We start from the raw sequence: 21728 nt of genomic DNA on the forward strand, positions 1-21728 counted from the left end.
GAATTATTTGTCTGGTGTGGATGATTGGTCATTTCTAAACCCATGGGAAAATTTACAACCTTAAGAGTCGGAAAATACCATTCCCCGATCGACCGTTTCCATTTATAGAGAGACGTAAACATTCACATGATGGCTCACCAAACATTCGGGGGCAATCAATCCTAATTCTGCGTGTCTCAACCAAAATATCTTCTGTTATATTTTTTGTATATTATGAAACTTTGGGACAAATTCCTTATTTTGTAAGAAAGTATAATAGATGAAACAAGTATTTCGATATATGTGAAAACTAAATATAAAATTAATTTTTAATAATTTCCGATTTTGAAATTTAACTCAGATAAAACGCGTCAGTTGTACTTCAAGCTTTTCCTAATCACATAAATCAAAAAAATTAGGAAGTCGTAAAATAATGATTAAAAGATTTTTCAAATAGAAAGAACGGTATGTTTAATTAACATCTAAAATAGATGATTCAGATTATATTTAGTAATCATAATAACGGTCAGAAAATCATAACTTATACCTCTTTTCTCTTACTTCTCTTCTTTTTGCCCTTTCTTTGTCACCTCGTTTAAACATATAACCGAAGTTATTCTTCGTCAGCCGAAATTATCTAAATAATGGTGAATGAAAAACGAGTGTTTCCTTCCAATGTTTTCGAAAAAGTGATTTAAAATTAAATGAGTAAGAAAAGGAGTTTTATGATTGCTTCCAAGCAGAGTCATTGTCGCATCAGAAATATTCGCTACTATCATTCTATCCTACCTGTGACAAACGCAAGTTGTTATTGTCGTTATGATTACAATCATCACTCTAATCCCTGTTGCGCCATCATATTGCTGTTATGGATTAAGTTGAACATGATGAGGATCCACATATCATCATTGTCGTTGGCAGTAATATTTTGTTTATTTGAATAGAAGAAAATCTGACAACTGAATGATGGATGAGGTCAGTGTGCAACACAACACTGTTGTACCTTCAAACATGCTTTCTTATCAGATAGTTTTCTTTGAAAAAACGAATTTCCTAAACAGATCCATTCGAGGTCGTCCTGAATGCAATACGGGCAAAGCCTTTTTCTTTATTCTTATATAGTTCTTCATTAAAAAACCGTACTCTGTTTGTATTGCATTAAAATTTTTTTTTTTCTTCCTACTAGCAGATGTTTTTCAGAAATCAATTCTCTAAATTCATACAAAAATTCGATGTTTTTCCGTCAAAATGTGCTAAAAGTATCTTATCAGTGTTACTTTCTCCTCATGATCTCATCCAGACTGAAACTGAAAGGAGAAGGCAATGTCAAAAAAATAGTCAGATACTTTTTATTGAGTATAATAGACTATGTTCCATTACAGTCAGTAAAAATGATATGTGATTTAAAAGTGCGCCAGAACTTGACACGTTTTATTCTCAAATTTCGTAGTATGCCATTAATATCTGATGCAAGCTAAAACTTTTTGATTTTATATCTTATCCTGTCTTTGGACTAGTCACCAATCTTTTGATCAGTGCAGGGAGAATGTTCTAGGAAAGTAATGGGATATTCGATATTGCCTCAACTCCAGATTTTACTACTCGACAAGTTTGTATCCATTATCAAACCATAGTGTCTTTCTCGTTTTCTTGAGTTTCTGCAAGACAAGTAGTTGCGAAGAATATGCTTCTTAAAAATGCTCATCACCTTTGACTTTTTGTTTACTGCTTAGGAACTATGAAGCCTGAACTTGATATATTCATTATATTTCAAGCTATTAAATATAAAAAATGTGCTATGTGAAACGCATGGTTGGCCCGTACTATGCGAAATGCATGTTCTGTTCTGTTTTAATATGACACTGATCGAAGCTTCACGCTAATTTAATTCCACTTACTACACAATGAAGCACTGGGTAGTTTAGGAGGATTAAAAGGTCCAGCCGCCAACAATTCTGGATGAAGAAGTTGAAAGACGGGTTCTCAAGGCATGAACGCTTTTCGTCACTTTTTTCCGTTTGCAACATTTGACACAAAAAGTTAGACAGATAGAATTGTGGGCTTTAAAGAGGAATATGAAAGGAGGTAAATAATCTATGTCTATATCTGAAGTAGTTGAAGATTAATTAGCGTCGTCGCTTTAAAAAGGTGTACAGGACAGAAGCGGAGCATGGAAGAGGTGTCGAAGTAGAAAACGGAGGTTGATATATGGGCCGCGCCGAGTCGCGGCGCCAAAGACTCCTCTCTTTTTTCTCTTCGCAACTCCCCAGGACTCGATGTCCCCCGTTTGCTGCCAACAGTGTCTCCCTACTCACCATTTAGGACAGACTTATAATTTTCCGCCTGTTTTTTCTTTTACTTTCCTTTTTTTTCTTCATTGCATTTTGATTTTGGACATCCGCATCTTTCTTGCATCACATCCGCTTTATTTTTCTTTTCTGGTTTCTTCTATTTGCAGTTAAGATCGTATTAAACCTGAGATCGCGGAATTCAATAATATCGTATAAACAATGACACCGTATTCGCCACTGAATTCTGCAAAAGTTTTTACTAGCCACTAATCTGTATACCGACATTTTTCACACATTATTTGAAGCCCACTCACTCAGGACGTGGCGATGATACGAAGAACTGAACTATTACGAGATTCATTCTTTCACATGTCATCATTTTATGTGCGAACGAATGATTTGATGCCTGACAGGAAAGTGTTAAATATAGATATAAATAATCCTGAACGGAATTGAAATTTATTCTTTCACATGTGGGAAGGAGGAGCAATTGTTTACCTGAAATAGTGAAGATTACTTTGTAAGCAAATACTTGCCATCCTTCCAGTAATTTATGCATGACCAATATAACTGGTGGACATGTGAATATAAAATTATTGCGACCTCTGGAAAGATCATAAAAAACTTGATATATTTTATTAGTTGTAAGAGATCTTCGATTGTTGAATATATACTTTTCATCAAAATTGAAAAATAAGAGAGCTGACAAGATACATTATATCAAACTATTATTTCAAAACTATGATTTTTCTAAAATTCATGGCAATTTACTTGATATAACTAACCACTAATATTTCTGTTAAATGACTAAAATTCATCGAATAATGAAAATTTTCCACATTGTACAAGAAAGTTTGGAATTATTACAAATTAGGGACGCGGGGAATTATAGTTCCTGAAGCTTTGAGAAATTTCTTGCATTTTCTTTTTTAGCATTTTGGTTTCTCCAAATTGCCCTTATTTACTCATTTGTCATTAAATAAAAACTAATTGACCTTAGGATTCCATCAATGTGTCCTTTTTAATTTCAGTTGGTCACTAGAAATATCGTGAACCTGCACTCCAGCTTTAACCAGTTTCTATTCTCAGTCCGTCTTGCATCCAGTCATCTGTTAGTTAAATCCAAACGGTCAATCCTATTCCATTTCATCTTCTATTTAAGACGTTAAGAGATTATTAGTCTTTGATCACTTGTTGATTACATCCCACACTTGTGATGCTATGATAAAAATTCATTTACAGATAAAGGAAAATTTTTAATCTTATTCAGAAACTTGATTCAGACAAATAATTTGACTTCTAAAGATATTCAGAAAATTTGCATAAGAGTTATGAGAATTTCTTTCCCCTTCATTATGATCTGCAATCTGCGGTAACCGTTTCTGCAATTTCGTTCGTAGAACTTGGAAGGCAAATTTTGAAGTGTTTGTGTTCTTAGGAGTGTGTGTAAAAATCAAAAATCTGACCACATTTCCAAAACTTCATTGTTGTTTTTAGTTCCTCAATGATAAAAATATCTCATTGTCAAAGCCTTTGTAAAATCTACTGGATTAGAACTTGAGAATCAGGAATATTATATGTAAGTACTTCTTTCATTTTGCCGTCGTTCTCGAAAAAATTTTTGGCCAAGCAGTGAAAAAATGCGAACAATTCAACCACCTCGTAGTGTTTATCACAACAAAAATAGAAAATGAATCAGAGAAACTAGCCATACTTTAAGCTAATTTTTTCCGTTAAATTTCCCGTTCAATGATGGATAAGACTAAAAATGTCACTTTCCCATAGTTATCATTCCTAATCTTTTGTTCAGATTTTTTATAGTGGAGTATCTAGTTTCCTTGAAAAACATCGGCTTGTGACTAATTCGAAATTGAAATTGACAGTATGTAGGCGATTGAGATAGACAGCTGATCGGTCAATATATTGGAAGATATAGCGCATGCACCGTACAAAAGGTTAGTCACCATACTAGTTGCGAGCGACAACATAGAATGGTCAAACCATACAGTATCCATTTTTTGAAATCTACTCGATTCTATTCTGGATCACATTCAGACCGTTGACAGAGCGCAATGCTCTGCAGTTGTTGAGACACTGAATAAATGTTTGATCATGTCGCTATTTCGCTCTTTCAAGGGAGTTCTCTGGATTTGAAATTCTAGGATGAACAACTAGCTGATATATCTTCTTAAATAAGAAATACCGATAGACAGCTTTGGTTGGAAAGCTTCTTAAGAGTTATAACATATAAAGTTATTGTGCAGTTATGTGGAACAGCATGGTTTATACGACTTTTTCTTACCAATACTTCCCATTTGTGAATTCTTTTCTCCTTTATCAAATTTACAATTAAGCTAATGAGGGAAAGTGATAAAAATGACTAAATAAATTAATTTCTGATCACAGTTAGCTTCTCAACAAATTACTAACAATGTTTGTTTGAGATTTCCGGAAAGTCCTTCTTCCTCTTTAATTAAGGCTAGCATTTTCCATGAATCAATTATAATGCTTCAAGCAATATGCAACAAAGTAATTTCACATTACAGTAGATTTGATTCGTTAATTGCCACCCCATGTCTTGCACCTCATTAGCAGTGCATTTGTAAATACCATTAGAAACTTGTCAAGAACTTTGCACCTCCAAAATATGTAAATGTTAATTCAGTCATCTTTCACAGTGAATTCCTTAACATCATTTTTTGTTCCATTATATTTCAAACCTTTTATGTCATTATTTTTAACTTTGAAGCTCAAAAAACTTGTGGGATGAATCATTTGTAATTTATCGCATCTATTGAAACACAACTTATTTTATATTGTACCTGTTTTACTGCATAATTGTCTCTTCGCACATTTTCAATTTGTTGACCTTGTTTAGTCCACCCATTTTTTGTTTTCATTTGTATTTTAGTGTCCAGTTGACTTCATTTAAAACTGATAAGTGATGTCCATTCAACAGGTCAGAAATCAGTTCATACATTGGTTATTCTAGGAGTATATCAGTTACTTTTTGTTATTCAATTTTTGCACAATTATTGGAAATATATCCTCCAACTTCATAACAAATATTAATTATTATTAATTCGAACTGTTCCCTTCAGTTTTGCTAACTTGCACTTAGTTTATATGTCGGCTTAATTGACTAAATTGTTAACTAATCAAATATAAGCCTTCTCAAATATAAATTTTAAACATTTTATTGCATCTTCTGAACTTTATTAAGATTCAATTTGAATATTTGTTTCGAAATTAGAGGGAAATAAAATTCCACAATTTTGCATGAAGCATGCATCCGTTCTTCATTCCAATTAACTGTTGATCTATTCATGTGTTACGTGATAACACTTGTAGTAGTCAATAATAATAGTGGTAGTAGCAGTAGTAGTAATAGTAGTAGTAGTAGTAGTTATGGGAATTATACATAATTTTACAGTATCCAATATAGACGGCGCCACTTTTTCTGCCTTTTGATGTTTTTTTTGCTGCTCAGCGCTCTTCCTACATTGTCCATTTGTCGTGATATGAAGGGCGAGAGTGTGATGCCGCCATTGAGCGCATCTGTACTACTACCAATAACTCAATGCAACATAAAAAGGACAGGATTAAACACTTCCTCATCTTTTTTCTCCCACTTTTTACTAATATCAGTAAAGTTTTATCTCTTGTAGTTATCTGTTCTGTATTTTTATCAATTAATAATTTGAAAATCTTACTTTTGTTAATTAATGCCTGAATTTTCAGTTCTGTACTAAATATTACCATAATTGTCTGTTTACCTTTCATCAATACCGAGTGTTGTCGTCTGAGAACGACAAGACAGTGTCTGAAGTGTGCTACACGGAAAAGCATCTGATGTCGCCGAGCAATATAAGTCATAATTAGCCGAATTATCAGATTTGCATTCACACTATCTGCCCTAGTTGCCAGATTGTTCGAACGATTTCTGAAGAAAGGTAAGAAGCGAAGGTCTGATCCCTAAACTGGAATCTGCCGCATACGATCATCATTTCCAATAGTTTTCATGGTAACTACTCGACATGGCGAAGAAATGAATCTTCGAGGTCAGCAATGTCATCCAATTATGTTACTCTCTCTCCACTATGTTATCGTCAACCATATTCTCCTGTTAATCACTATCACTAAACTAATTACTCATAGGATAATGAGAAGACATTTTCATCACTTCCTTGATTCTGGAAAATACTAAAATTTCTCTTCCTTCCGTTTACAAAAAAATTGCTCAAGTGCAGTTGAAATGTCTTATGGGATTCCTCAACGTCTACCTCTGTTCATCGCAAGTCCTAAGTCATCAAATTAGTTCAAGAAAAAATATATTATTTTTTCCAAATACAATGACGAAATGTTATTTCCGTAGTTTCATATCTCTGCCAAGGAGATCTTTTAGCAACACACTGCTAAAACTTTCCAATCATCATGACAGAATACACTGTCTTTATAGCCAAGAAGATGTATTTGGCCTTAAAAATTTAGGTGTCTCTCTTACAGAAAAACGCAAAGAAATGAAGGATTGTAATGATGAAGCAATTCAAATATATAGAGCTTACTAAATCTACCAAACTTGATTCCGGATTCTCAGTGCTTAATTCGTAAATCTGAGGCAGGACATAAAAACCAAGAAATGATGTTTATTTTTGTTCTCTTCTTGAGTACTTACTTTAAAATGACTGCTTAGGAAGGTGGTCGACACCATTTTTGGTCAAAAAGGTTACTTTGACTCAGTTCGTTGAAACATCTTATTTTAATTTGAAATAAATTTCCTTACTAACTTCTTGCAACTGATTGGAACAAAAGTTATCGACAAAAGTTTTTGGTGTCGAGTTGTTCACTAAAAAAGGAACAAAAATTAAATTAGAAGTGGAGAAAAATTAAAAAACTAGTCGGGATGTAAATATTTAGAAGTAATTTCTCGTCAGTAATATTTCATTGGATTGTGTAGATCAATTACTGAAGAGATTTTTATATAGGTGACAATTTTCCTGTGATTGGATTTCTTTCAATATTTGCATCCTTTGGTTTCGAATGATTTTTGATTGAAATTGGCTTGCCGTTTAAGTTGATTTCTATTTGTTCACAAAATACAAACAAAAAATTACTGTTTGAATTACCAGATTAATATAATGAAACAATGAGTGTAACATTGGGAAATTATTTTTAACTCATGTAGTTTCTCAAGGTACTATTCATTTTTCTTGGCCAAAAGAAATTATGGACCAAATATTTGGTTAATGTCCAAATATTGAGGAACTAATGTTAGCCGTAGTTCAGCCATTTTGTCAATGGATAATTGTTCCTTTTTCTCTCTTTTCTCTTCATATTTCATTCTATACTGTTGTTATATTATATTTCAAAAAGAACATTCAATTTTCCTTTGAAGATCAAATGTTAACCGCAATTCAGATTTCATCATTTTGCTGCCGGTTGAGCTTTAATAGTAGCATCGAAAAACTCCTTTCTATTTTATCTTTTCTTGGAAATTATTAGCCGGTTGACACTTATCGAACGAATCACAGCTACACAAATCTTGTATAGGTATGGTTCCTATATATATATTTTGACTCAGATGAATATATTTCGATTCAGATGAAGCAGATTCCGCTGTTAGCTTCACGTTTTGTAACGTTTCTAGTTAACTTCTATTCACGTTGTAGTTTAAACCAATTACAGAAGTTCGCGTAATTTGCTCAAATCTCAATTCGTTTTGAAAACACTAACAAACTTCTGTTTGCAACAGTCAAATTTGAGTTGCTGTAGGTAATAACAATGAAATGCTGAATAGCATACAAATTACTAAAGAACAAAGACATATCGTTAATTACCAGCTGGAGCTGCTGGAGAATTGCAACATCTACAGTAGGAATCTGTAATCAGAAAAGTACTATCATATACTGTCTAACGAAAATTGATACTTTAAGCATAGCAGGAGTGTATTGATAATGTTAATTTAAACATTCCCTGTTATAGTAGCTTATAATTTTTGACGTTAACACACAGAACTTGTTTCCCAGAGATAAGTTTAAAAAAGAGGAAGTTTATTGCTAAGTATTATTTGAAAGATAGTTTGTCTTGTGAAATTGATGGACATAACGATTTCTTCTTATTTGAAAAGTTTTAGGGAGATTGAAGACTTTTGATATCTGATACTGTCTCGCTTCATCATCCCGATTGTCCGAATTTCAGGATTCTTCAAAGGAACCACCCATCGCTATTTTGATCATCATAACAATTGTTCCATTGAGCATACTACTATTCTGCACGAATCATTTTTACTATTTATTATTTATTTCTGTTTTGACAATCATCTTTTTATCGATGTCAACAATGAAATCACTTATGTCTGCTAGTGGCCCAAAAGTTCGATTTTTTTCTTAAATTGAAGTCTAAAATAAGAATTTCCGATGGCGTATGGTGTCGAAATTTACCTCGCTTTTACCATACTTTATCAAAATTCAAGATGCACACCATTGCTGATAGATTAAATTTCTTGGTGAAGTGCTATAACCTGAGTTGTTTTCTCCCTTTTCAATGATAAATTTGCTGGAATAATGGCTGAGGTCGATATTTCCGAAATGGAAAGCTGAGAAGAAGGCGGAATGGATTCAAATACATAAAAAGGTAATGGGGAGGAAAAGATAAAAGGAAGGATTTCAGGAGAGATAGTGACAGAAGGACAGTTACATTAAGGATTATTGAATGCTATATGCGAATTCTATGTAAGCATATGATTTCTTAAAAATAGTCCGAAAAATGAAGTAGCAATAATTTTAGCCGTATACATTGTGTTCATAGCCTCAATCCCTGTTCGTTCTTCACTCAACAACATTACTGTTTACTTCAAATGTCAAATACTTCCAGGTCGATTTCAGATCTTCATGCATTTCGATACCTGTAATTAAAAAGTGGCAGGTTGAAAAAAAGATTGGTTTGAGAAGGATTGCTTACTCGATGCAACAAAGGAACTGGGAGGAAGAGATGTTGGAAGTGTGGTGGATTGGCATAAAAATCCTTAGATTAAACAAATTAGCAAAGGTAGCACTAGCATGGCAATATACCACATAATCAAAAAATGAACTTTCTATGAAGAGAAGAGAGGAGACAAGTTAGAAGGCCACAAAGACATATTAAGTAGCAATTAGGTAAATGACCATATCGCAACAGATTAAAGCCTCTCACCGATGTGACAGCTCGGTTTTCAATCCTTTTGCTACCTGTGTCAATCCGCTCCATTTTATGCATTTCAATTTTATCATATCGAGAATTCTTCCCTCTGGTTTAATTGCATTTTTGTGTAATCTGATGATAGCTGGTCATAATAGTCTACTTCGGAATGCTAACTGATGGAATTGATTGGGATAGCAAATGCATTTCCGTTCATAGTTGATTTTTTGGCCGTTTGAGGGATGTTAGCCTGATCACTCACTGGTGTAATTATTTTCATGATAAACCCCATACTCATTCTTTTTTGAAGATAGTGAATAATCCCGCATTTCTGCTCTATCTCTTATTTAGGCTTGATGAAAAAATCATGTGACTGGGTTTTATTCTATTTTGAGCACTCCATATTTATTTCATTCCTTATCAGTAATTAACAACTTAAACTTTTTGTTAGTAAATTTGATTAGTCTTTATGTAAATTTCCCTATACATTCAAAACATCAATTTTGTGCATTTTTGGAAGCAATCATTCTTTCAAATAAAATTGACAGAAGTGCCATCTGGTACATCTACTCTTTACCAAGATATCTCGAACAGATAGCAGAAATGACGATGTGATAGCTCCCTAAAAATCTTGCAATCTTTTTTTATATAAAATATGATTATAACTTTACTGCTTCTACTGGAAACTGCTGTAGTACGCAGATTCTCAATTCTGGAACAACTTGCTTTGTTCAACATATTTGTCACCAGCCGATTACCAAGTCGTCTCAACTTATCATTATGTCTCATTAATTCTTGAAAGTCTTACTAAAAATTGGATCCTGATGGCATTTATTATAATATAGTTTGCATGATAAGGCGATGAAGGTGAAAGGATTTCGCGGGCAAGACAGGTGTATAGAAGTATGGGAAACGGGAGAGAATGAATGACTAAGTGCTTTCTTCCTTCTCTCTCAGATGAGTTGCTGCAAAAATTCCACAAATTTCTCGATGAAATTATTTTCATAAAGGACACATTTCAATGATAGTAATAATGAATCAATAACCTCATTCATTTTTTTCGATATTTTGGAACCCGAGAAGTATTGAAAACCTTTGCATTCTCGAATGGCTTATGATTTATAATTATATGAAATAATGTCGTCCTGAGGATATTCTTCTTGGTTTTTTCTCTCTTTTAAAAAATGTTGCTATTTATAGATGTATTTGGGGACGGAAAGTTTTTATTATATTAAAGGATTGTATTACTAAGCAGAGTGCTGAGGAATACTTTGGATACAATTAGAACTTTTAATTCCTCAATTAGTTTTTAATTTTCTGTAGGATTATGTTTCATGAGTCTCTAAAATTAATTAGTATTTATATTCACGGATTGTGAATTTCGCTGCATTCCAATACTGTTTGTTTTTAATTTACCGGAATTAATTCAGTAAAATACTCCAGAATAATTAAATAGAAAGAAAGTCATTGTTTGAAAGATTATTTTTAATTTAAAGCTGTATGATATCAATACAAGAATCAGGCGATTTTTTTACAAAAATATTCCGTAGCAGATGTGCTGTCTGCCTCATAGAGCTCAAGTTTAATCATCATGTAATTAGAGTGAAAAAATCGTGAGCACATCCTGTTCCACTGCTAGCGGAAATGTTCCTCACGGTATCATTAATCATCATCATTATCATCATCATCATCAGTGTTGTCATCACTATCATCACCACTGTTTACATGTAACGAAACCTTATCTACACTTCTTCCCTTTTTCGTTCTCAACTACTTAAAAGTCATTGTGGCCAGTCCATATATAATTATTTTAAAAGATAAGTATGCATGTATATATACAATTGCTTATTTATTTCTCCTATATTGATCCTAAGTTTCATCAACCTATAGAACTGTGTCCCGGTATTTGTTAAATATTAGGCACATATGTACTTATTTAATTTCATTTACTCTTTCCCGAAACTTGACGATACATACTGTATTCTGCGGACTAGTTCTCACAAAAGCTTGTTTTACGTCAATCATAACATGAAATAGGTATGCTGAAACTTCTAAATGTTACCTTAAAAAAAACGTGTAGGGTTGATACATATAATGAGTCATCAGTGTTAAAGATCTCTATAATAAAACAAACTATTGCAAGAGCTTCCTATTCTATATCAAACGAAAATACATTATGGTAAAGCCAGTGAGATTGTTATGACGCAATTTCTGTTTTTACTTATCAGTTCTTTAGACCAATATGATTCACTTAGATAAACTTCCTGAATACGCCTCTCTTCTGAGGAATTTCATCGTTATGGCTACCAGCTAGTCCACTGTCCATTGTAACTTTCAAATTTTTACTCGTCCTGTTAATCCGACATTGTTATTACTGTTTTTAAATCAAAATCAAATGACCACGAATCTCCATCCAGTCACTTTAATAGACAATGTTTTTGATGCTTCGAAATTTAATATTATAATATTATAAATGAAAACTCTCTTAATTTTGCACTTTCCATTTACTTCTAAATATGGTACGAATTAGGAATCTTTGATGACATATTCCCTGTTCTCTATAAATTGTACAAAGCAAACTTGTTTTCAAGAGATACCAATAGTCTTCTTCACAAATACAAAAAAAGAAAAAATTGCTGGTACTTGAGATGAACTAATTTGTCATGTTTGAAATATGAGCTGAAAAAGCAGAGAAGCAGCGAATTCTTGTTTATATTGATTTTCCAACTGAGAAAAGAAAAAATTGGCTAGTCTGGAGAATTATCTCCCCTAAATTTTTGCCCAAGTTATAGATTTTGATAAGGTGTTTGTATTTCAATATTTTGTCACATTGATGTATCATTGTGTCAGAATATCGACGTTTTGATATTTCAGTGTTTGACATCAATTTTTTTTCCTATCTACTTTATCAGAAGTAAGTAAATTTCAAAAAAAACTGCAATCAGTGAATGGATTGCAAAGACATAAGTATCAACTGTATGCGATGATTGAAATTGCTTGTTGCTTGAACCTATTTTATCTAGGATTTTCAAAATCAAAAGTTAAGAATCAGATTTAGTTTCCAAGTTCTTTTTAGCATATTCTAGAGCAGTTGTGGGCTTATTCGTTAGATCTGAAAAAAACTGCTTGGTTGGAATATCACATTTTGCATGGCTGTTTAACATCCATTTTGGAATATCGTCGATTACTTCTTATTGACGAATGGTTAAAATGTAAATTCTCATTTCACATTTTAATATTCCGTCCATATTCCAGGTATTGAGCAAGTGAGGTGTAAGAGGCTTAACAAAATAATCTCAGGTTAATTAAGCTGTGATATTACAACTGGAATTGAGTATTCCAGAACTTACAGCGTAAGAGCAACTGAAAAATTAGAAGTGATTAAAATCAATTCCTGATTGAAGTTACCAAAAATTAGACGTTGGTATTTTTGAAGTGGAAAATGGAACATATCGTTACCGTAATTTTTTGTCTGTTAAAAACACTTTGTTTCCTGCTTGTCAGGATACTATACTGTTCAAGAGAACACAATTCAATTTAAGTCTTCTATCTCTAGCTATAATGCGATATTTGCATTGCTGATGAAACGAAATATGCATCATACTATCCCAATGAATCCTTTCTTTCCATTAACAAACCTACAATTCATCCTTCCCACAACATTGAAATGCCATGCCTAACTGATTACATCTTTCCCTTCTTTCTACAGAAAGATTTCAGACGATTCATATATCTCAATAAAATTGTGCCTTTTCTGGGGGAACATTTTTTCGATAATTTTAATTCTGTTTGCTATTCAATGGTCTTTTAAAGTTGTAACATTCCAATTTTTTTCTTTCCTGATTTCTCTGATATTTGTGATGAATTTTCTTGATGTCTTGAATTATGCTTGCACAAGATGGAAAAATTGCTTGATAAACTTTTTAATTGAATCCAGAAGTGGGGAGTGGAAGAATTCTATCCGTCACTATAAGATCTCTATGCTCTTATATAATTCCAAAAGTGGGAATTGTATGCTGCAATGAAATCACTGTAGCTAGAGCAAATAAATTTTAGACGAACACATGGACACTAATAGGTCATTAATTGCTGTATGTTCTCGTTTAAAGGAATTTGCATTGGTGAGCTTTATCAGATCCTTTTATTGATTCTAAGAATTGACATCGCTTTAGGAAAGAGTAGAAAACAAAATTAGTATTCATTAAAGTCTAATTAACTTATGAACCAACAATGACTACAGAAAGAATGGATCCCACTGTTATCCTCTCTGAAATATTCCAACTAATGTAAGCATTGCACCAAATTATCATGCTGATAAACAAAGTAAAGTGTTAGTACTTCGAGTATTTTTATGCTGCTCATTCGCTTTTGTAAAAGGTAAGAATTTTTGGATGAAAATTCGGTCGAAATCTAATAAATTAACTTTAAATACAAGAAATCGAAAAGAAAGGACTTGATGTAAAATATGATCGAATTTGACTTCTTGTAAAATGAATGTGTTAGTACTCATTAAAGTTTAATTAAAAAAATTAATACTCATTGAAAATTAGTATTCATTGACATTTACTCTGTTTGATGGATAGAGCAAGTTGGTGACAACATTGCACCAAAATTGCACCAAAAATATTTCCTTTTAATTGTTATTAGTTATCTTAAGTAAGAGGAATTCATTTTCAAAATTTTAGCGAAGGGTGACTTGAAAAAGAAAGAAGAGTATCAGTTAAGGAAGAAATGTGGAAGGTGCGGTTATCAATCGTCTAAAATGCGCGATTTTGGCCAATTTTGATAAAGTATTTTGAAATTTGAATCATATTTCAGACGCCGAAGTGCTGTTTAGACTCGATCGAGTATCACAGAGTAAAGTCGGGTTGGAGGGAAGAAGAATAAAACACGTAGCGAGAAGAAATTACACGTATTTAAAAAAGAAAGTGAAAACACTATCACAAGCAAAGAGGAAGGACGTCGTTGTGTAAAAAATAAAAGAATCTAGCATCGAGATCTATAGACCGAGGCGCAACCTTTAGTGTTCTGCATGCATTATCAGCGATGCTGATATCGCAGATTAATTCCTCATCAGACATACCGATCTTTTCATTTCTTTAAAATTGGTGGAAACAACTGTAACAGATATGCTTGCCAATGAATTGAAGCATTTGAAGAAGAAGAGGAAATAAAAAGTTCGTTCAAAATTTGTTAAGCATCAGAAGAAACAATCTCTACTGAAAGCTTTCGACCATCAACAATCATTGAAACAAAAAGGAAATCCTTCTTAGCCACATTATCATCACTATCACAGTTAATAACTGCGATAGTAGGGACATCACAATTCGAGAAGGACAAGAGGCTCAATGCAGTTCTCAGTAGCTGTTGTGATCCTCTTCTACCATTGTGACCTAAAATGAACAAATTTTTGGAATCCTTCAAGCCAGAAATTTTAGTTGAACAGCGCGTAAAAGTGCATGACCAACTAATTACTACTCCCATTTCTGCTGCTCTCATTGTAACTGCCACTATTAGAACTAATTTTGCAACTACTACTAAAGTTCTCACCAGAAGAACAATTACTGTTGAAGAAATAGAACAGAAGCGAAACTATCACTGCTATCGTGCGCAACGGCAAATTCCATCGTTGAAGATATTAGAGTCAGTACTATTTCCCTTAATTATTATCTTCTATAGTTTGGTAACATCACTATCAGCAGCTACCACAAATCTTCCACCGACTGTCACAAGCCGTTTCAGTGAACAAGAAATTCAACTTTTAAGGGAAGCGTTCTTGAGAAAGTTGGTTTTCAAAAATTTTAATTTTTTTAAATTACTATGAGTGTGAATTTTAAAATGCACTAAAACATTTCTTATAAAATTAACGTTATAGTCTAACTTGGACAGTATCTTGATAAAATCTTGGAGACATTATCCGTCCATTTTATCACTATTTAATTTCATTTCACCAGTTTATCTTCATATTGGAAAATCTTTTTAATATTCATTTTTATGATTCAGATTTGGAATGAAAGAGCAGCCAAAACAAATCAAGCCAACGATACCGGTTCCATACTATATGTGGAGTATTTATGAAAATGTGAAGAAGGAAGATATAGCTTGGGTTCGACATTATTATCCACATAGTATTATGGAATTAGATAATAGGTATCATTTTAAACCCTTTAAAAGTACTTACTTAATGGTAGAGTAAGATGCTACTACGCTGGCTAGAATTTAATTACAATCTGAGATAAAAATGAGTATTTTTAGTACCCTGCTACTTCAATATGATCTATCGGTTACTGTACGAAATATCACCAATGAGATAGTTAATCGAGCAGAACTGAAACTAAAATTGCGAAATGAGAATAATCGAAAACATATCAAGATTTATGAAGTTGATCAGAGAAATTCCGAAATATGGAGGTAAGAATGTGGAAAGGCTGTATCGTTTGAAAGAAATCATTTTTTGGCGAATATTCTATATTCATTTCTTCTTTAATAATGATTTTAAAATAATGGTGGACTTGGTGATATTTCCTTCACCTATGATCTGTGTATTCATTTTTAAAAATTTGAGAATACTTTAGTAGTATGAATTGAAATTCTTAAGTTTCGTTATTTCAAATTTGAAAAAATCCAAATCAAATCTTAATTTTTATTCGTTAAGCTATTTGATCGATAGCTTGTTTAATCTCTAGTATATTTTTAAATGTATGCTTGGTATTACAGGTTAATCGATGCTAAGTTTATTGAGAGTGATTTTCGGGAAAATTACCAATGGGTAGAAATGGATGTCACAGAAGCAATACGTAGGAAACGACCGGATATGAATAAAGTATGTGTATTGAACTTACGGCATGCAATACTTTGAGGATCAATAAAAAGAAATTTTCTTGGCGTAATCTCTAAGTTTAATTCAACATAACGCTGACTGTTATAATCACAGCACTTGTATTAGGCCTGGCAATGCTCAATAACAAAGTTTTTGATGATAATCTAAATATTTCAGATTGATTTCGCTATGAAATTATCGAGCAGTCTTTTGACAACATATGCTAGCACATCACATCAGCCAACATCATATTCCATCTCGCCGTACGATTGGAAGCAAGCCTCTGCACTGGTCATTTATGTTCAAACTGATGACACTGCCAGGGTTCGAAACATCTTTTCCTATCATTCGTATTTCTTATTCTATCGGTATCAAGTATTAAGTAGATCGGATGTGTTTTGGAAGCGTAATGCTTATTACTTTTTTACTAGCGCTCTATGACCGCACCGAAGCAAATTCTATAATAGTAATTTCTTTAATTGCTCCAAACACATATAAAATTATAGTTAGATAAGGTACACAATTTTAGGTGCGAAAAAAACGGAAAGCAAATACGCGACGACGACATCAACATAAAAAACACGATCATAGATCAACTAACAAAAATTACTGTCGCCGTACCCAACTTTTAGTTGATTTTAATGAGTTGAACTGGCAGGATTGGATTTTGGCTCCGTGTAACTATTTTAATATGTTTCTTTATCTTTTGAAGCCAAATCATCTTTTTGAATAATTTAGACAAAATGAAACTTTGGACAAGAATCTCAAACAATGAATAATAAATGAATTAAAATTAATTAACATTGTAATTACAGCAAGCTATAGTGCCTACCAATGTCAGGGTGAATGCCCGAATCCGCTGACTAGCCATTTCAACACGACGAATCACGCCATAGTACAAGGCCTTATCAACTCAGTGGATCCAAGCCTAGTGCCAGCCCCATGTTGTGTCCCAACTGAAATGGAATCTCTAGCAATCCTTTATATCGATGTTGAAGGTAAAATTGTCATCAAGAACTATCCCGATATGGAAGTACTCAGTTGTGGATGCCGATAGACCATATCATCTCTACTGCATTCATTCCTTTCTGACATTTCTTTGGTAAGCATAATCAACTAGAACTTGGCTCCTTATAAACTATAAAATAACTTTTATTGAGCTCCTTAAGTTGCGACTTATCAGTCGAAGAAATCAATTGGAAATATTGAGAAAAGCTCCATGATTATATTTGCTTTCACTTTTGACGTTTTACTTTCGGTTTCAACTAGGCACAAGGTTAGGATGGCTGATTTAACTTTAAAGAATATTTAAAATACAAATTGAAGTACTGAAGTAGTAAATACCGATAAGTTTTTATCCAGTAGCCTGTAAAAATTAATGATTATTGGATATAAATATTTTTCTGTAATTTTACAGACTACTGGATATTAAATCAGTATTTTGAGTGAACTTCCACTTCTTTTTAATTTACAGATAACAAAATGTCAGCTGCTGGTTTGATGTGATACTGTTCTATGGCAGCAATTATTCCAACAAAGTGCGTTTCATTTTTTTTCTTCATCGGTGTGTTTCGGAGCGGAACTCGGGTCCCCGCTTTCTTTAATTTTATTTATTCGTGTTTCAGCAGCTGCAATATTTCTTTCTTTTTTTTTATTTCTTTCTTCCTTTTTATTAATTCATCCATTAATTTGCATAATTCCAAACTAATTTCTTCTAACAGCAGATGAAATCTTCATTTGATTTCAAATCTCAAAAAGCATTCATGAGGGAGTTTGTTACTTCAATTTCACTTCAGTGAAATGGAGCACCTAATTAGTTATTCGATTTGTTATAATCTGGTTGCTTTCATTAACTGTTAAAGAAGGAGCACTAAAAGTAATTTGTAACTATTTTTGATTGCAAAATGTAAAGCTGATAGAAATATTGGATTATTGAATTGATGGACTGAAAAATCTGGCGAGATTTAGGACCTAAATTTAGAATAAGAAATAATTTGTCTAAAATTTTATTGATTAGTTTGAAAAGTGGAAGAATCCTACATATCAAGCAATAATGGTTGAATGAAATTAGAAATCAAGTAAATTTCATAATAAAGGTTTGGCTGTTGCTTGAGGAAATTTCTCATAACAACAATGTTGATGATAAATGAGACTGAAGAACTAAAAGAAAAGTTTGATATTTCATAACTATGTTTTCTTTCATTCCCATTTATTTATTTATTATAAATATTTATTTATTATTATTTATTTATTATAAAAGTTGGCAAAGTGAGAGAAATAGTTCCAAAAACTTAGAAAAACGATGCATATTTGAATTCCAACTTGGAAATTTCTCCACTCACCTTCTACAATAATTAATAATTTTCAAATCATTAAGCTAGGTTGTGAAAATATCGTCTTACTGTTGCATTAATCCAAAATAAGGCTTTAAATCTTTACTTTGGATGCAAAATTTGTTATTGGTTAATGTTCATATCCCGAAAAATCATTTTTATCACTATCATAATTAATATTTGTATATAAATGTATATAAAAAGTTGTTCAAATTAACGTTGTCATAATTAATTATTTGGTTATTATTGTGTTTTCAGTATTTGAATCCAAAATTTGTTCTTATCTTCGTCCTTTAAATTTTCAAATGGTTTCATTAATTTTTGTACGATTATTTTCTCAAAAAAACGAAATTCGGTACATCATGCTTGAGAACGGTTAAGTGAGATGAAAATTTGTTTTTCAATATAATTCTGAATATTATAGCATTGATCCAAACAATTCGATAATTTTATAATATTTAACTTGTTTGGTAAATGTTTTGCTAATTTATGCAGAGAAAGAGAGATGAGTTTTTTTTTAGAAAGAGAAAATGAGTGAATTTTTTTGAAAAAAAAACTTTTTGCGATCAATTAATTCATCGTCAATATTGTAAAATTAAGATTTCGAAAATTTGAGCATTTCATTTTGCTGCTTCTTCTTACTAATAATACAAATTTGTCTGACCACCAAACAAATGAAAATGGGTAGCTCTTGAAATTTTAATAAATATGTGACCCAATTACCGAATGCTATCAATTTCCATAACAGTGAAACCGTTTCCGTAAAATAATTGACAAGTTAATTTTTTGATCAAAGTTTCGTGAATAAAATTTTTGTTGAATATTTCTGGAGTGATTAAATTTAGCGTTATTCCAAAATGCTTTTTATATGGTGTTGCCGGAAATTCGTTCTGCTTATTGTTCTCCTTTCGTAATTCATTCATTTTTTTCTTTTTTTTTGCTTAATTTATATGCGATGAGCTAGAATTTATTGCAGCTTACATGTTAGCCGCCTGAAAATCGATACCCTAAAAATATTTTAACAATAAAATCATTGTAAATTAAGCTACTCTGAAATATTTCTGAAATTTCAAAAACGATATCTCATCGTCATAAAGTTATTGTTTTTAAATTTTAAAACTGACTATTTCTACATAACCTCAAAAATCTCTAAAAATATTAGGAACAATTAGTGCTACTAATTTCATCAAGAATTTTTTTTATTCCTCACGTCTACATCAGTGACTATATAACTAAATATAACGACATGAAATACTAATGATTGGATGCAGTTTTACTTTTTTTTTATTTAAAATTTTATAATGTAATAATAGTTTGAAGATGTATTTGGTATTAATTTTTCAATTAAAATCTATTTTACATTTTTAAAAACAGTTGGAAATATTCGTATTCTCTTTTAATATACAGAATACTGCTGAATCCTTCGTTTTATTGATCTCAGTTTAATCTATTCTTAGCACACTTTCTTTTAAATATTATTTATTGCGTGCTCAAATCATTTTTCTCCCTTTGAAATTCAGTAAAATAAAGTTATTTTTGAATAAAATTTCATATTTCCTGTTCCTTCAAACAATGCCATGTGTGAAAGACATTTTTGGACATTTCAACCATTTCCATAGAAAAGACGAAGTTATGAATAAATTAAGGAAAGCTGGTTCGATGTACCAATTTCTCGTAATTTGTAATAATCAGAAATAAGCTCAAAGAAAGGGAATGACTAGATTAGTTCCTTTATTATTATAATTACAGGTAATCACAGATATGAAAAGGAAACGTTTCACTTAGGCAAATGGAGTTATTTGTAGAAGAAATGAAATTAAAAATTTTGCTTTTCTTGTTGATAACAGTAAATTCAACAGTAAAACAGAGATATTTTAATGTTTGCAAAAATGGAACTGTAAGAATATTTAAAAAGCTTCCGAGGGAAAAAACACATGTATAATAATGGTGATACGGTAGTTACGATAGGCTAATTTAAAACAAAATGACTTGCAATAACTGTTAATCAGATACATCTTAATGGAGACTCAATAACTTGGATAAATTTACTGATACACAACCTAAAAATTAGAGTTGCGAAGAGCTTGCAGTACGGTATTTCTGTTTAAATACAGGAAGCTATTTGCGTCAATTTGGTTTTGAAGTACTAACATGTTGATGACATTTACCAGCTTTAAAATTTTTTTTTGTCATTTTTTGATGCTAATTAACTGACAAAACTTATGTGGTATTAGTAGCAGATAATTATGCTAAAGTGTAACAATGGCCTTGAATGAGATACTGAGGAACCCACAATCACCAACTTATCATCACCAGTAAACAATATCAGTAATGCTCACAGATTTCACTCATTCCATTCATGTATTTTAGTTATTTGAAGGGAATTGAATTTTTCTTAATGGATCCTCATCAAGCTTGTCTCATATGCAAATATTTGAAAATTATCTGATGCTCAGCAGAAACATTTCTGTGTGAGAAAGAATCTTGTTGCACTTATTGTCCAGAAAGAAAAGCGGGGAAATGGACATTTAATTGAAATTTCAAACTAAGTAGTGAGATATTGAGAAATGGAGTATCTCATGAAAGCACAAAGAGTTTGAAATGTCCCATAAATGTATTGGAAATAAACGCACAACTTCATAGCAATTAACAAATCTTAATTAGTTGAGGAATGAGAAGAAAGGAAAAGTTCATGTGACTGGTTGTAAAATGTTTATTTCAATCATAATAAAATGATATCAACGGTCATCTTGGCGACTGTCCAAAAATATGGAAGAAAATTTTAGTAAATTCAGTAGTAACTTACGAATACATTCAGCAATCCATTAGATGCTGAAAACAAATAGCGTTTAATTAAAACTCACATCGTTTTTAACTAATTTGTTGATATGATAACGAACAAAGAGACACAATTTAGTATTTATATAATAATAAATGAAAACATATTTAATATTATTTAAAATAGCATTTATACTATACGTGAATGTATTATACTGTACGTGATATGGGCACAAGAAATTTCCGTTTATTCATTGAAAACAGTTCGGATAGCATGCATGTTACGATGGATTTGTTTACATCCTATTTGATCAAAAGGTGAATAGAACGAGTCGGATCTCTCTCTCTCTC

The 21728-nt window shown here is 31.9% G+C and overlaps 4 protein-coding genes across 4 annotated transcripts; 2 read left to right on the forward strand and 2 right to left on the reverse strand.

Moving 5' to 3' along the window:
- Positions 1–2133: 2133 nt before the first annotated feature.
- On the reverse strand, positions 2134–2297 carry LOAG_01963 (hypothetical protein; the record flags this gene model as incomplete). Its single annotated transcript, XM_003137501.2, has 1 exon — positions 2134–2297. A coding segment is annotated over one exon (162 nt), but the record flags the coding sequence as incomplete, so codon positions are not given.
- A 3400-nt stretch (positions 2298–5697) lies between these two features.
- Positions 5698–6146, reverse strand: LOAG_01964 (hypothetical protein; the record flags this gene model as incomplete). Its single annotated transcript, XM_003137502.2, has 2 exons — positions 5698–5828; positions 6047–6146. 2 exons carry the CDS (start codon positions 6144–6146, stop codon positions 5698–5700), a joined length of 231 nt encoding a protein of 76 aa, XP_003137550.2.
- A 5839-nt stretch (positions 6147–11985) lies between these two features.
- Positions 11986–14419, forward strand: LOAG_01965 (hypothetical protein; the record flags this gene model as incomplete). The annotated part of the gene is made up of 4 exons (XM_003137503.1): positions 11986–12085; positions 12533–12658; positions 12702–12746; positions 14265–14419. The coding sequence occupies 4 exons, from the start codon at positions 11986–11988 to the stop codon at positions 14417–14419; spliced, it is 426 nt and encodes a 141-aa protein (XP_003137551.1).
- A 425-nt stretch (positions 14420–14844) lies between these two features.
- Positions 14845–17323, forward strand: LOAG_01966 (LjBmp2/4b; the record flags this gene model as incomplete). The annotated part of the gene is made up of 7 exons (XM_003137504.1): positions 14845–15230; positions 15450–15596; positions 15702–15857; positions 16164–16269; positions 16444–16590; positions 16796–16943; positions 17082–17323. The coding sequence occupies 7 exons, from the start codon at positions 14845–14847 to the stop codon at positions 17321–17323; spliced, it is 1332 nt and encodes a 443-aa protein (XP_003137552.1).
- Positions 17324–21728: the final 4405 nt, after the last annotated feature.

This window comes from Loa loa (genome assembly GCF_000183805.2).
Source record: "Loa loa unplaced genomic scaffold supercont3.1, whole genome shotgun sequence".
NCBI classification, from domain to species: domain Eukaryota; kingdom Metazoa; phylum Nematoda; class Chromadorea; order Rhabditida; family Onchocercidae; genus Loa; species Loa loa.